We start from the raw sequence: 15,700 nt of genomic DNA, 5'->3' as shown, positions 1-15,700 counted from the left end.
TGTGAGGTCCCTGCAGAGAAAGGAGTGGAGTTGCAAGGTATGTTGACCTGAGGAGTTCTGTGTAGGAGATGCTAGACAAGTCATAGAGTGTGGGGCTTGACACCTGAAAGCATTATACCACTCACCTTTCATGCCCTCCTGAAGTCCTGGATTCTCTTGGTGCACTGTTTCCAGGTTGGAGGGACCACACAATTGCTGCTGACTTTCTGGGCCACTTCCGTCCACACTTGCTTGGTTGGAGAGGTTGTCCTCTTCCTCCCATCCTAGGGAGACCTCCTCAGATCCTACAGCAGGATATCCAGGTAAGAGTGAGACACCTGGGGAAGCAACCTTCTCAGCTCTGCTCTCTATTCCTGTAGCTGCTGCAGCCTCAAAAAGCAAAGTTCTGGTGAGCCCTTGAACCCAAACCATGGCCCTTTTAATCAGAAATCCTCCTTCTACAGAATGAACACATCATCCCGAATTGGTTGGGGAGCCTGGAGGTGGGATGCCAATACTGTTGCTCTGAGAAAAAGTCTAGGCAACGCCTGCCCATTGGAAAATCAGGTTCCCAACCTGAAAATAGTCCAATCATTCTGGCAGGAACCAAAGTCCATAAGAGTCTGCCCATGTCTCTATTAATAAATGCAAGGATTCCACTGGCTTTCTTTAAAACCTCCTCAACTCATCCTGCACCTTCAAAACATGTGTATGTATACCTCAAATTTTTCTGCTCCTGCATTCCTTTTAAAAATGTATCATTTAGTTTATATTGCCTCCCCTCTCTTCCTACCACTGTATACTACATTTTTGACTTTTTTGTCATCTAGAAACTTAGCAATTTTGCCCTCCAGCCCCAAGACCGGCTGATTAACATATATCAAAAAGAATACTGACGCCAAGGGACCACTGCACTTCCCTCCAGCCTGAAAAACAATTGTCACCACTATTCTCTCCTTTCTGCCTTAGTCAATTTCATGTCCACACAACCACTACCTGTTTAGGCCCATGTACATTAATTTTGCTAACAAGCCTATTATGTGTTACTTTATCAAAGGCTGTTTCAAAGTTCATATACATAACATAAATCGCACTACCTTCATCAACCTTCTCTGTTAATTCAAAGAACTCAAATCAAGTTCGTCAAACATGATTTGCCTTGAAGCAATTTGTGCTGGCTTTCATTTATTAACCCATATTTTTCCAGTTGCAAATTAAGATGCATCCCATGTGGCTGGGTCCTACTTTTGAGAGCTGTCAATTGCTTTAAAAAAAAATTCCTTCATGGGATGTGAGCGTCACTAGTAGGGCCAGCATTTATTGCAGTACCTTCTCTGCCTATTTTTATCCTATCTAATTCCGTATTTCCTCCTTTACTGTGGCATTGGCAGCACCCTCTTCATTAGTGAAAACAAATGCAAAATACTCATTTAGTACCTCAGCTAATGCCCTCTGGCTCCATTAGATCTCCTTTATGGACCCTATATGTTCATAAAAGAGTTTTGAGTTCCCTTTTATGTTACTTGCTGAGCTCTTCCTGTACGCTTCTTGCCACTATTTCTTTTTTCAGCTTTCCCCTGTACTTTTCGTATTCAGCTTGGTTCTCTGCTACTTTATGAACCAGACATTTACAAAAGCCTCCCTTTCTCTTTCATTTTAATCTCTATATTAGTCAGAGAGCTCTAGCTTTGGATGCCCTTCCTTTCCATCTTATGTGAATGTCTCATTTGTATCCAAACTATACCTTCTTTGAAAGCTTCCCAATGCTAACTGTTTTTTACCTGCCAATCTGATTCCACTCCACTTGGGCCAGATTCCTTTTCAACTCACTGAAATAAGCTGTATTTCATTAAATTTTCACATTTGATTTTTCCTTATCCCTAATTACTTTAAACACAATGATTTTAATCACTATTTCACAAATGCTCTCCCACTGAAACATACTTCATTTAATTCCCCAGAACTAGATGCAGCACTGCTTCCTTGCTCATGGGGTTGGAAACAGTAATCAATAAAGTTCTGTTGTACACATTTTAGAAATTCCTCCTCCTCTTCTCTTACATTATTATTTTCCCAGTTAATATTAGGATAATTAAGTTCTCTGTTACTCTAAATGTCTTCCATCTTTCTGCAACTTGCTTCTCTACTGTTTCTGTATTGTAACTAAATAGATTCTGTCTTTGGACCTCAAGTACATCATCCTTTCCAGTACTGTTAACAGCATATTTTGATCAATACTGCTAATCCTCCTCTGCAGCTCTTTTTTCCCCCTTCCCTATCTTTCCTGAATACATTGTAGCCAGGAGTATTAAGTGCCCAATCCTCCCCTTGTTTGAGGCAGGTCTCCATTGTTGTCACTATATCATAAAAAGTTCTAACAGTCAAAAAGGGACTCTTACTGCAGGTCTAGAAATGTTTAATAGAGGCATGTTAATCTGATCTGAATCCAGAATCCCAAACTGAATGTTGGCTGAAATTTCACTGATTCAATAGAAAAGGGGAGGTGGGGGGTGGGCCAATGGGCTGAAAAAATTCTGGCCAAAGATCTCTTAGCCATTGTATTTGGAATTCTCGAGTCCAGGGCACTCGGCAAGGGTTTATTTGGCTGTGCTTCCCTATGAACGGAGACAAATAAAAAGATGGTGACATAAGGAGGCAGTCATATTTTTAACCCAAAGCATCAAAAATATGCTTTTGAAAGATTTAGAAGGAAGGGTTACTTTATTTCTCAAGCAAAATGATCAATTGATACAAAGAACCATTGGCATGCTCATTCTTTTTGTATTATTATATGAAAATAAATTGTACTGATTGGGTCAACTGAGTCCTAGGTAGTAGATATGTCGTTTGCCCCACCTGCAGCAAAGATATTCCAGACACTACTAAAAGACATAGGACATTCTTTCTCCTACTGCTGGTTCAAAGTAATTGAGGTAGTTTCTTTCAGCCCTAAACACCCCAAAATACAATGCTACTTTCAGGTTTTCTTTCCTTAACTTTTGGTTGAGTAGTGCAGCTCCCAACACCGTACTCCAAAATTAGGAGGATGAGGAGAAGGAGGAGAGGATAGAGCTCATTGAAAGTAGCTGCTGTATAAAGTGAGAGGACAAGTGAGTTAAACATCTTTAAAAAAAATCCAAAAATACCTAATAGCAAAAAATTATTAAATTACCTAAACTTCACTTCGGTCACTAAACATATACATATAAGGTGGTTTAAAGGTTACTTAAAAAGAAATAAAGCACATTTATCTTGACTAAATTCTGACAGCAAGCTATAAAAGAGGTAGATGTTCCACTGGACTTGTATGTGGAATAGAAGTACCTCCAGCAGACATGGGTAAGAAATTACAAGGGAACCACTGCTACAGTTCTACCCTGATCATCTCCAGGAGTTCCTGCTGATTTTTTTTTTTATGGGGGAGCTGGGGGAAGAGGAGAGCAGGAGGCATATAATTGCATCACCTGTATAATGTACTGGCATACTAAAATATGCAAGTGACATATTTAGATTTGCACCTTCGCAACACTGGATGCTAGTTCATTCCCGTGGTCTACAGTGGCTTTGTTGAGAGGATGTAGAGGACAGACATGTACAGGGGATATTTAAAAGCTAAATGCCATAAAACCCATCTAATTGATAAGTCAATGTAATTGCTCTTAGGTAATTGACAGAAAAAAATTGTACATTTCTCTTCGCATTTGAACCAGCACCACAGAGAAAGGAACAAAGATTGGAAGATCGCAAATGTCACCCCACTATTTAAGGAGGGAGGGAGAGAGAAAACAGGGAATTACAGACCTGAAATAAAAACAAGAAATGCTGGAAATCCTCAGGTTTGGCAGCATCTGTGGAGAGAGAAGCAGAGTTAATGTTTCAGGTCAGTGACCCTTCTTCAGAACGAGCAAATATTAGAAATGTAAAAGTTTATAAGCAAGTAAAGCGGGGATGGGGCAAGAGATAACAAAGGAGAAGGTGTAAATAGGACAAGGTCACAGAATAGCTGACCAGAAGGTCGTGGAGCAAAGGCAAACAATATGTTAATGGTGTGTTGAAAGACAAAGCATTAGTACAGATAAGGTTTAACAGACTGAAAATCAAACAGCCGCAAGTACAAACATGAAAAAAAGTGGGTAAGCAAACTGAACAAACTAAGATGAAATGAAAGAAAATAAACAGAAAAATATTAAAAAAGGAAAAAGAAAAAATAACTGAAAATAGAAGTAAAATGGAGCCCGTCATGCTCTGAAATTATTGAACTCAATGTTCAGTCCGGCAGGCTGTAGTGTACCTAATCGGTAAATGAGATGCTGTTCCTCGAACTTGCTTTGATGTTCTCTGGAACACTGCAGCAATCCCAGGACAGAGATGTGAGCATGAGAGCAGAGGGGTGGGGTGGGGGGGGAGTGTTGAAATGGCAAGCAACCGGAAGCTCGAGGTCCTGCTTGCGGACTGAGCGGAGGTGTTCCGCAAAGCGGTCACCCAGCCTGCATTTGGTCTCCCCAATGTAGAGGAGACCACATTCTGAGCAGCGAATACAGTATACTACATTGAAAGAGGTACAAGTAAATCGCTGCTTCACCTGAAAGGAGTGTTTGGGGCCTTGGATAGTGAGGAGAGAGGAGGTAAATTACAGACCTGTTAGCCTTACATCAGTCATCAGGAAAATGCTAGAATCTATTCTAAAGGATGTGGTAATGGACACTTGGATAATAATGATCTGATTGGGCATAGTCAACATGGATTTATGAATGGGAAATCGTGTTTAATGAACCTGTTGGTGTTTTTTGAGGATGTTACAAACAGATAAAAGGAGTCGGTGGATGTAGTATACTTGGATTTTCAGAAGGCTTTTGATAAAGTCCCCCATAGGGGGTTGGTTAGCAAAATTAAAGCACATGGGATAGGAGGTTAGATACTGGCATGGATTAAGCTTTGATTAACAGGCAGAAAGCAGAGCGTGGGAATAAATGGGTCATTCTCGCATTGGCAGGCTGTGACTAGTGGGGTACCGCAGGAATCAGTGCTTGGATGACTTTAGCACTCGTACCCTATACACACGAGGTCTAGTGGGCCCCAGCTGGCTGGAGGAGTGCTCGTTCATCTTCTTCCAGCATTGGACCCTTTGACAGCGGACAGCCAGACAGCTATTCACCTCCTCTGCCATCTCCAGCCAGACTGCCTTGTTCAGGCGGGAGGGCCTCTTCTTCCTGTCGCTGGTGAAAAGGAACCCCCACCTTGCCCGCACAGCCTAGAGGACAGTGAGTAGGGAGGCATTACTGAACTGTGGGGCCACCCCAGAGTACCCCTCTGCCATATTCGGCTTTTGATGTGGTCCTTTAAATGCAACGGTGACTCCACCATGTAACTGCTCCAACTTCTGGCTGCAAGCCTTGTCTTGCACAGGTTTGAAAACCAATGCAGGACTGGTGAGGAAATCTATGCTATTGTCATGTTTTTACAACTATTACATATCGACACATGTTCATGAACACTTTGCTTCTGCAGCAGCTGATCATATTCATTGGTGTAATATTTCTAGTTGATAATGCAGCTAGAATATGAACATATGTTCCTGTTTTTCTAACAAAGATTGTTTAATTGCAGTTACATGTATTTTCACAGATGAGTTTCTCCAGCATTTTCCGCTTTGATGCCAGATTGACAGCAGAGAAATGAATACAGATTCCAAATGCATATTAGTCTGCAGCTTTTCAGTCAGATGATTAGATGCTCATAGGTAATTATTCTTCAGTTATGGTTTTATTCCTGTTGTGTATTTGCCTTTGATTTTATATTTAAGGTTCACGTCCCAGAATGTGCAAAATTAAGATTATTCACCCAAGTGCAGCTTGCCTACAAGGACTGCGACATTTGAATGAAAGAAGAGAATTGCAACTTCACAGGACACTAGGACACAGCAGGGTAAGTACGTGGCAGCGAAGCAGAAAGTGTTGGAGAAACTCAGCAGATCAGGCAGCATCTGTGAAGAGAGAAGCAGTGTTAACTTTCAGGTCAGAGAACTTGGTCAAATTAACTCTGCTTTCTCTCTCCAGAGATGCTGCCTGACCTGCTGAGTTTCTCCAGCATTTTCCGCTTCAATGCCAGATTGACAGCAGTCAGGAAGCAGGTGCTGGGGCGCTTTAAATAGGGCCCCAACACCTGCTGCACAGCTGACAAAATGCTTCTCACTGCACCACATGTCCTGCCTTTCCCGACATATGATGGCGGGGGCAGTAATGCTCATGAGCCCCCCACACAAAATATCGTGGGGGTTCTGCAGTGGCCACTAAATGCGGGCACCCTGTTGAGTCTAAAGGGCTCCGCTGCAGAGCGGTGCCCAAATATAATTCAGCCCAGTGAGTGGACAAGAACATGATAGATGGAATATAATGTGGGAAAATAGGTTATCCATTTTGGTGCAGAGTATTTCTTAAATGGTAAGAGATTAGAAACACAGAAAATAGGAGTAGGCCATTCGGCCCTTCAAGCCTGCTCCACCATTCATTATCATGGCTGATCATCCAACTGTGTAACCTGTTCCCGCTTTCGCTCCATACCCTTTGATTCCTTTAGACCCAAGAGCTATATCTAACTCCTTCTTGAAAGCAGACAATGTTTTGGTCTCAACTGCTTTCTGTGGTAGCGAATTCCACAGGCTCACCACTCTCTGGAAGAAGAAATTTCTCATCTCAGTCCTGAAAGGTTTACCCCGTATCCTTAGATTATGACCCATGGTTCTGGACTCCCCCACCATCGGGGAACATCCTTCCTGCATCTACCCTGTCAAGTCCTGTTAGAATTTTATAGGTTTCTATGAGGTCCCACCTCACTCTTCTGAACTCCAGCGAATGAATATAATCCTAACCAACTCAATCTCTCCTCATATGTCAGTCCCGCCATCCCAGGAATCAGTCTGGTAAACCTTCGCTACACTCCCTCTATAGCAAGAGCATCCTTCCTCAGCTAAGGAGACCAAAACTGCACACAATATTCCAGGTCTGGCCTCACCAAGGCCCTGTATAATTGCAGCAAGCCATCCCTGCTCCTGTACTCGAATCTTCTCATGATGAAGGCCAACATACCATTTGCCTTTTTTACTGCCTGTTGCAGCTGCACGCTTACCTTCAGCGACTGGTGTACAAGAACATGCAGGTCTCGCTGCATATTCCCCTCCCAGGTTATAGCCAGATAAGCTTTCTTCCTGTTTTTGCTACCTCACATTTATCCACATTATACTACATCTGCCATGAATTAGCTCACTCACTCAACTTGTCCAAATCACCCTGAAGCCTCTCTGCATCCTCACAACTCGCCCTCCCACCCGGTTTTGCATCACCTGCAAATTTGGAGATATTACATTTAGTTCCTTCATCGAAATCATTAATATATCTTGTGAATTGCTGGGGTCCTAGCACTGATCCCCACTAATCACTGCCTACCTTTCGAAAAAGACCCATTTATCCCTACTCTTTGGTTGGCAGACAGGAAACAATTTTCTATCCATCACAATACACTACCCGCAAGTACAGATGTACAAAAGGATTTGGGTGTCCTCATCAATAAGTCCCTGAAAGCTAACATGCAGGTGCAGCAATTAGGAAGGCTAATGGTATGTTAGCCTTTAGCTCAAGAGGATTTGAGTGCAGGAGTAGTGAAGTCTTGCTTCAATTGCATAGAACCTCAGTTAGATCACACCCAGAGTACTGTGTGCAGTTTTGGTCCCCTTACCTTGAGGATGATATTATTGGCATAGAAGGAGTGCAACAAAGGTTCACCAGACTTGTTCCAGTGATGGTGGGACTGTCCTATGAAGAGAAATTGGGAAACTAGACCTGTATTCTCTAGAGTTCCAAAGAATGAGAAGTGATCTCTTTCAAAGTTACAAAATACTTAAAGGGATAAACAAGGTAAGATGTTTCCACTGGTTGGGGAGTCGAGAACCAGGGGACTGAATTTCAAAATAAGGGGGAGGCCACTTAGGACAGAGATGAGGAGAAATTTCTTTACTCAGAGGATTGTGAATCTTTGGAATTTTCTACCCCAGAGGGCTCTGGAGGCTCAGTCATTGAGTAGAAATCTGTCAATCTCTGCTTTAAACATAAATACAGATGACATAAGGGGAGATGAGGATAGTGTGGGGAAAAAGGCATTGAAGTGGATCATCGGCCATGATCGTATTGAATGGCGGGGCAGACTCGTTGGGCTAAATGGCCTACTCCTGCTCCTATGTTTCCAACACTTATCAGTTTCAGAGGCCATCTACAACCCAGACTTCAGGCTGAGACACTGTTGAAGGCCAGGAAATCAGCCAAAAATATTTAGCAATCGTTAATCCAGGAAATAAATTGAAGTCAGTTGTGCATCCCCATTGGACACAAGTCCTAGATTACCCACAATGCATCCTAATTTTACTAAAGCATGATATTGGGGCCAAAGTCTAAACATACAGTAGGCTTGCCAGTTTACAGGATGCAGCACACCAAATTGTAACTTTTACACCCGAAACAATACTAAAATCTATATTAGATAGATGCAGAATGCATCCAAGGTTAAGGTAAGCCAAATGTTGGCGATCATATTTACAAACATTATACAGTACACATCAAAATATGAAAATGGCTAATTTCAGATGGTACCAGTTCTGATGAAGGATTCCACCCGAAATGCAATTTCTTCTATTTCACATAACTACCAATTGGCACGCAGTTTCTGTTCTTGCCAAAGAAAACATTCAAAATAATGTGCCTTATAGCATTCATGTGAAATCAAGCCACACAACACAAACTGAAGGGATAAATGAAAAGGTCATCAACCTGAAATGTCAATATTTGTTTCTTCCCCACATGTGCTGCCTGGCCTATTGAATTGTTACTGATATTTTGTTTTTATTTCAGACTTCCAGCATCTGCAGCATTTTGCTTGACAAGTTGAAAGAACTTCATTTCCATTAGGATTACAAATTTGACACTGTTTATGTCTACCTGCTTTTTACTTCCATCAAGCTCCTGCTTAAGAGGCCTGTTACAATTTGCCAGTTTTTCATGCATCTCTTTCACAGTCTTTATGGCACCTCCTTTTTTCATGTGAATATTACTTCTGCCATTTAACCATCCCCTGTTCTCCACCTAAGCATTTCACATTCTATTTCTTTTCCATGGCTAGCTTTTATTTCCCCTGCTTTAGTTCCTTTTTAAATGTTCATCAGTAGTAGCTTCCAGTACTCAATTGGGATCTACAGCCAAACCCGTTGATTAGTAATCCTGCCACAGACCTGGCCTCTGAAATGCTTACAGCATTTTCTAGTTTTGTTATACCTAAAGATATTCTTCACAGATGTAGTACTCTTCACAACGTGAGAGGAATGGGTACATTTGAATTATAAAAGTTAGTTTTGGCTCGGAAAGTATATTTCAATAAATGGTCTACTGTGCAGGTCAAAGTCAATTCCTCAAAGAATATGCAAAAATAAAAATCACATTATGAAAATAGCTTTATTTGCATATTACACAATTCAAGCTTTTTTTATACAAATTTAAATCTGCTTTTTCATGAGACATCTGCTGGTATAGATACATACAGGAAAATAAGCTATAATACAGAACTAGATAATTAGTATGCAATTAGTGTTACATTAAGGTGCATTAGCTTTTATTGGATATGGAGGATTAGGTAATCACAAATTTTATGCCACAAGGTCAGTCTTATAGCATGAAGGTTAGACAAAGCAAGTAGTGCAATACCATTTATTTACTGTAACATAATCTAAATGATGCAGCTGTGAAAGATTGTATCAGATGAAAAACAAATGGCAAGCACAAAGGAAACTCTTCAACCCTTAACATGCTGAAAACAATATGGACAGTAGAAATCATGTGTAGACTATGCATTTATCTGAAACTTTAGAATACTTCAATTCGCTTCAGTTCAGTTATGAAGGTTCAGTCTACTTCAAGTCAATCTAATGCCAATATGGCCATACCAGTTTTTATAGCAAGAATTCAAATTCTTTAAAGGATGGATCAGACTTGATGGGCCGAATGGCCTCCTTCTGTGCTGTATTATTCTAAGATTCTATCCCAGTTACCATTTTAAATTAAAAAAAGCCGGGTATTGCAGCCATTTTATGCACTCTGAATATGTCTAATGTCTGTAACTCTGGATCTGATCTCTTGTTTTTACCCAGAAGTTCCTTTACACCCAGCTGGTTCTGTGAAACCAACCAGAAATGAAGTTTATTTAAGGATGCACTGATAAAAGTGTTGAAGTAGAAAGGGTACTTCAATATGAATGTTATCTGCAACAGGGAAATGGCACAATGACAGATTCCTGGATAAAGCTCATATGACAGACAAAATTCTCCACTTCATTTTCACACTCTCCACTTTAAGGAATATGCCAGATACCAGAAATCCAGTCATACATGTATGCAAACATTCTAGTAAAAGGGCTTCACAATTTAACTTCAATGGTAATTACATTTCAAACTGTTAAAGTAATTCTCTACGAAAGTGTTCCCAAATGTGACATTTGGTGTCCACATTATATTCACAATAAATTTAAAGAAATACTTAAAAACATTTTAGACTCTGGACACCAAAATGCCAACAGTGAATATTGACAGAAGGGGGCAGACCTTTATAAAATAGTTATGAACTTCTCATGGTTTAAAAATGAAAGCTTAGTTTGGAGAAGACAGTTTTCAATGTTTTAGGGCTCGAACGAAGCAGGAAGCGGACTGGAAAAAAAAAACGTCAAAAACGTGATTCCAAGAAATTTATTCCGCTGTTGTGAAAATACCTTGTATGAGTAATGTTTACATATGCTACATGATTCCTACTGAAACAATATCAAGCAGTTTCTTGCATGTTAACAAAATTAGATTTGGTTTATAGCTTGATTTATTATTTGCTTTATGAACCAAGTACCCTGGATTAAAACTCCAGAACTGAAAATTGCAAGTTCCATTCCATTTTCTTTCCCTGAAGTAAATTGTGATTGTGTGTAATGATGCAGCCATAACAGACACCAACAGAGTCTTGCTCATCTGCAGAGAATGTATTGGTATTTCATTTCCACTGTTTATGAATTATGAAGCAATTAGCAAACAGAAGTTCAGATGCTTTTTAATGAAGAGGTCAAAAGGTAAAATCAGCCTCACATTTATTCATCGCTCTTGGATAGCATAAGTACTTTTGAAAATAAAATGTCTCCCAACATCTGAATGGAAAACATTACAAGTTGATATCCAAATGATGGTAGATACATGCAAAGCTATTGCAGATTAGGGCCTTACAGGCAAGTAAATTGACTCATGGTGCCATACTGTGGTTTGTATTTATGTTCATAATGTAGAGATAATAGATGGATTTGATTAGAAAATGCATTTTTGCCAAACCTTTCCTGTGTTTATGGAAATTGAAAAGTTCTAAAGACATTATACATTCTACAATACAAAAATAGTTAACTTGTTATAGACTGCAATATAAAACATATGCTTCAATATGCAGAATATTAAAGGGACATTCCAAAGTACCTCAGAGCAACCATGCACTTAGCTGCAAGGCCCATCAGAAGTCTATCAGCAATGTCTAGTTTTGCTAGATAACTGTAAATATCTTGTCTAAATGAAACGAAATTAAAGTCTGAATACCTTATAATTCAGCTTTCCCAAAACAGGAGTTTTAAGACTTTCAACATTATTATAAGCACAAATACAAGAACTATATTTAAGAACAAAGCACAATTTGATTGCTTATGCCCTCCCACACATATGCCAAGATTAACCATAGCAAAAACCTTATTTTATACAAACAGATTCAATTCCATAACTAAACTGGAATGTTTACTCACACCTCTGTTGGTGCATCAATATCAGGTCATCACCCAGAATTTAGTCTCTTAGATTACCATTATAAATGCAGCATCAAAACTCCTGGGCCTTTCACAAAGCACTTGCAGATTTAAAAAAAATAAAAGTGGGACAGCAGGTTATATAAGGCATTACTTCTGCTACTGAATAAGTTTCTAAATACTAGACTATTAATATTTATAATTATGATAAGACTGACCAATACAACTCATAACTGGTTGCCTAAACCAAACAATTCCCCAGTTTTCAAAAAGTGGAAGTTAACTTCATTGGACGCTTGGCCACAATTTTCTTTAAGAAAATGAAAAATCATTTGCATTTTTCAACCAACTTAAATAGCAAGGAAAGATCTCTCAATTTTGGTCAAATTGGATCACCTTCTGGTTTGCAGAGGGTTAGAGATTGCAAATGACCCATAAAAATTTACTTATTTACTCATTTCTTATAAATGCTGTAAAATTCATTTGTGCGCCAGTGGTAGCATTTCCTATTCCGGATGTGAACAAAGAAAATACAATGTGGGTGAACTTCCAAAAGGGGTTCTTGTGTTCAACCACTGCAATTTTGGAAAAGCCACAGAAACCCTGGAAACAAGTGGCATATCTTTTTTTCCAAGGTCTCTGCAGCTCTTCCCCTGATGGAAGGCAGAAACCCTCTGCAAATTCAACCCCATGTTTTTCCGTAACAGAAAGTTATCTAATATGGTACTAGTTCCAGAGAAGTATCCTGGCAGAATACATGAATGGTTACACTTCATTTCTCTTCCCACCCTTTCATCTACCCAATGATACTTGTGTTATAAATCCATCTCAAGGGATTGAGTTACTTTAAAGGCAAGCTCTCAATTAGCAGTCTTGGTATTTTTGTACTAATGGTAGGGAAAATACTCAGGCATCACAAGGGCATTTAATACTTTTTTTGGGAAACCTTTTTTAAAATAGGAAGCATCACATTTGTTATGAACATACAAATGAGGAGGAATAGGCCATTTGGCCCCTTTGAGCCTATTCCGCCACTTAAGATTATGACTGATCTGACTGTGGCCTCAACTCCACTTTCCCGCCTACCCCCAATACCCTTTCACTCCCTTGTTAGTCAAGAATTTATCTACCTCTGCCTTAAAAATATTCAATGACCCTGCCTCCACCACTGTTTGGGGAAGACAGTTCCAAAGACTCTCAACCCTCAGAGGAAAAAAAACTCACCGTCTTAAATGGGCAAATTCTTATTTTTAAACCAAGTCCCCTAGTTCTGGTCTCTCCCACATCCTTTCAGCATTCACCCGGTCAAATCCCCTCAGGATCTTTTGTTTCAATAAGATCACCTCTTATTCTTCTAAGATCCAGTGGATACAGATCCAACCTTTCTTCATAAGATAACAACCAGCCCCCTGCCCCCCATCCCAGGTATCAGTCAAGTGAGCCTTCTCTGAATTGCCTCTAATGCATTTATATCCTTTCTTAGTTAAAGACCAAAATTGTACAGGGTACTCCAGATGTGGTCTCACCAATACCCTATGCAACTGCGGCAAAACATCCCTATTTTTATATTCCATTCCCCTTAGTACCAGGAACTTTCAAAGCAGATTGCCATTTCAATTTTCTTCCTAGGAAGTAGTAATTTTGACTAGTATGCCAGTTATATTTAGAGTAAACATCTCCTCATAAAAGCCAAAAGATTCAGGAAATTGTTTGTACCCTGAAGCTAAATGTGTTTTCCCCTTTCTCTCCACCCTTAACACAAAATATAGTAAAAACAGTTAAAACTTGAGCTTTAATGCACACTCTTAATTTTCTTTACCAAGAAAGTGGGGAGTGTCTTATCGTTAAGCAAGAGCTCAGATTACCATTGTATTGTTTATGTGCAGAAAATGTTTAATAAAATTAAGGCCATTTAAGGATGGAAAAATAAAACCCCATTAGGATAAAAGTCAACAGATGTCTCCCTTTTTACTACATATTTTGCTTGTTGGTGTTCACAAATTATTTCAATGGTCACCAGAAAACACAACAATTTCATAAAATTTTAGCAATTAAAATTTTGGTCTTGAATATGGAGCCATATTTAATTGAATTAAAGGAGATTTAATTGAACTGGAGATGCAGAAAAACTGAATATATTTGGAATTTTAAAAAGCATGGGAACATGTAGCCCTTTGTGTTGCAGGACCAACATACATGTTTCCAACATGAACGGTTTCAATGTTCATGCAAAATAATTTTATGCAACTACAATGGCCTGGAACGAATACTACATTAGCTGCACTTTTAAAACTTTAAAGTTTCCATACTTAACTTTCTCCAGTACACCTTCAGTTTTGATGAAAGCTGAACGCATCAACATTTGAGTTTCCCTGCCTGATTAAGTAGGACTCGAGTTATGTATTTTTGGCACTTCCAATGTTTGAGAGAATTTTGTCAAAATCATGTAAACAATTGGGACCCAACCATTACTATAATTATTTGAACACATGCCTGCACTTAGTACAAATCTGTTCACTGAGTTGGCAGCCACTAAACGTGTATAGGAGGTATGAGGATTTTAAGCCAGGTAGAACACCACAAAAGGTAAATCTTTAAAAAAAGAAAATCATTTAAAAGGCAGGTTCTGAATTCTACAATTTGGAAGAAAAAAAAATTAAGTGTTAAAATCCTCCCCTCAAAAGTGTAATCTACTGTAGAAGCATTTTATAATTTGATTACAGTATCCAGATTTCCAGCAACTGCAGTATTTTGCTTTTATTACAGTATCCTTTTGCCTGATCAGATTGCAAGATTGAAAGCTATCAATAGTTTTGTCTACATATTAACCAGCAATTCTATTTCACTTTTCATTTTGCTTTGAAGAGTGCCAAGCTGATATACATTATTTCAAAACTGATACAACAGAAACTATAGTACTTCATTGGAAACAGGATATAATTCATGCCAGTCTTTGAGAAATATTACCCCATCTCGGGGGGGGGGGGTGAAAAGAAGAGAGACGGTGTCATAGTGGTAATGTCTACTGAACAAGTAATCTAAAGGACATGAGTTCCAATCCCACCAATGGCAGCTGGTAGAATTTAAATTCAATTCATGAATACAAAAATTTGGAATTAAAAAAGCTAGTACTAGTAATGGTGCCATGAAACTACTGATTTCATGAAAATCCATCTGGTTCACTAATGTCCTTTAGGGAAGGAAATCTGCCATCCTTACCTGGTCTGACCTACACGTGACAGCAGACCCAAAGCAATGTGGTTAACACTCAGTTGTCAAGGACAATACGGGATGCGCAACAAATGCTGGCCTTGCCAGCGACACCCACATCCCATGAAATAATTTTTAAAAACTGTAGAGACAGACAGGTATAAATATCTTGGTGGGCTCTGAAAATAGCAGCTTAAAGCTTGCATGGTAGACAACATTACAGCCAAACAAAAAATTTTAAATTGACTCAATTTTCCAGAACTATTGAGTCCAATTTTGACCATGCTGTATCCTAAACAGGTCTTGACCAATCATACTTATTACAGCAATAACTAAACACCTCTGCTGTGACTGGATTCCATCTTTAAAAAAAAAATTGTCAAAGCTACTAGGTCACTGCCCTTTCCCCTCCCAGGAAAAACTGGGAGAAAGTCTAATGCCAATTCATATATGTGATGTCACAATGAGTTATCTCCACAGTGCCTCAGATTTTACTTTTGATCATTTATTTTATCTACCAGTTCTGTTAATTATCAACTACTTTGAATTTAACACTTAAAGGTTCTATATTTTTGCTGTTTGTTTTCTATGAAGATGTACAATTCTCAGTTACCCCTTTACCACTACATTCATGGAGATGAATACTGCAATCACTGTG

The 15,700-nt window shown here is 39.3% G+C and overlaps 1 protein-coding gene across 3 annotated transcripts in view; it reads right to left on the bottom strand.

The window, feature by feature from the left end:
• Window positions 1-262: 262 nt before the first annotated feature.
• snx17 (sorting nexin 17) overlaps window positions 263-15,700 on the bottom strand; it is a 112,833-nt gene continuing 97,395 nt past the window's right edge. Inside the window, exons 14-15 of one of the 3 annotated variants that reach the window (XM_068026048.1) lie at window positions 3,781-3,827; window positions 263-284 (exon numbers count right to left, since the gene is read on the bottom strand). In XM_068026048.1, the coding sequence (XP_067882149.1) occupies window positions 278-284; window positions 3,781-3,827 (54 nt within the window). In that variant the 3' untranslated portion in view covers window positions 263-277. Of the gene's footprint in view, window positions 285-2,681; window positions 3,069-3,780; window positions 3,828-15,700 lie in introns of those variants that run through there. The other 2 variants (XM_068026046.1, XM_068026047.1) reach the window with 2 other exon arrangements.

This window comes from Heterodontus francisci, chromosome 3 (assembly GCF_036365525.1).
Source record: "Heterodontus francisci isolate sHetFra1 chromosome 3, sHetFra1.hap1, whole genome shotgun sequence".
Taxonomy (NCBI): domain Eukaryota; kingdom Metazoa; phylum Chordata; class Chondrichthyes; order Heterodontiformes; family Heterodontidae; genus Heterodontus; species Heterodontus francisci.
The sequence above is the reverse complement of the archived record's forward strand: the minus strand, read 5'-3'. Positions and strand labels throughout refer to the sequence as shown.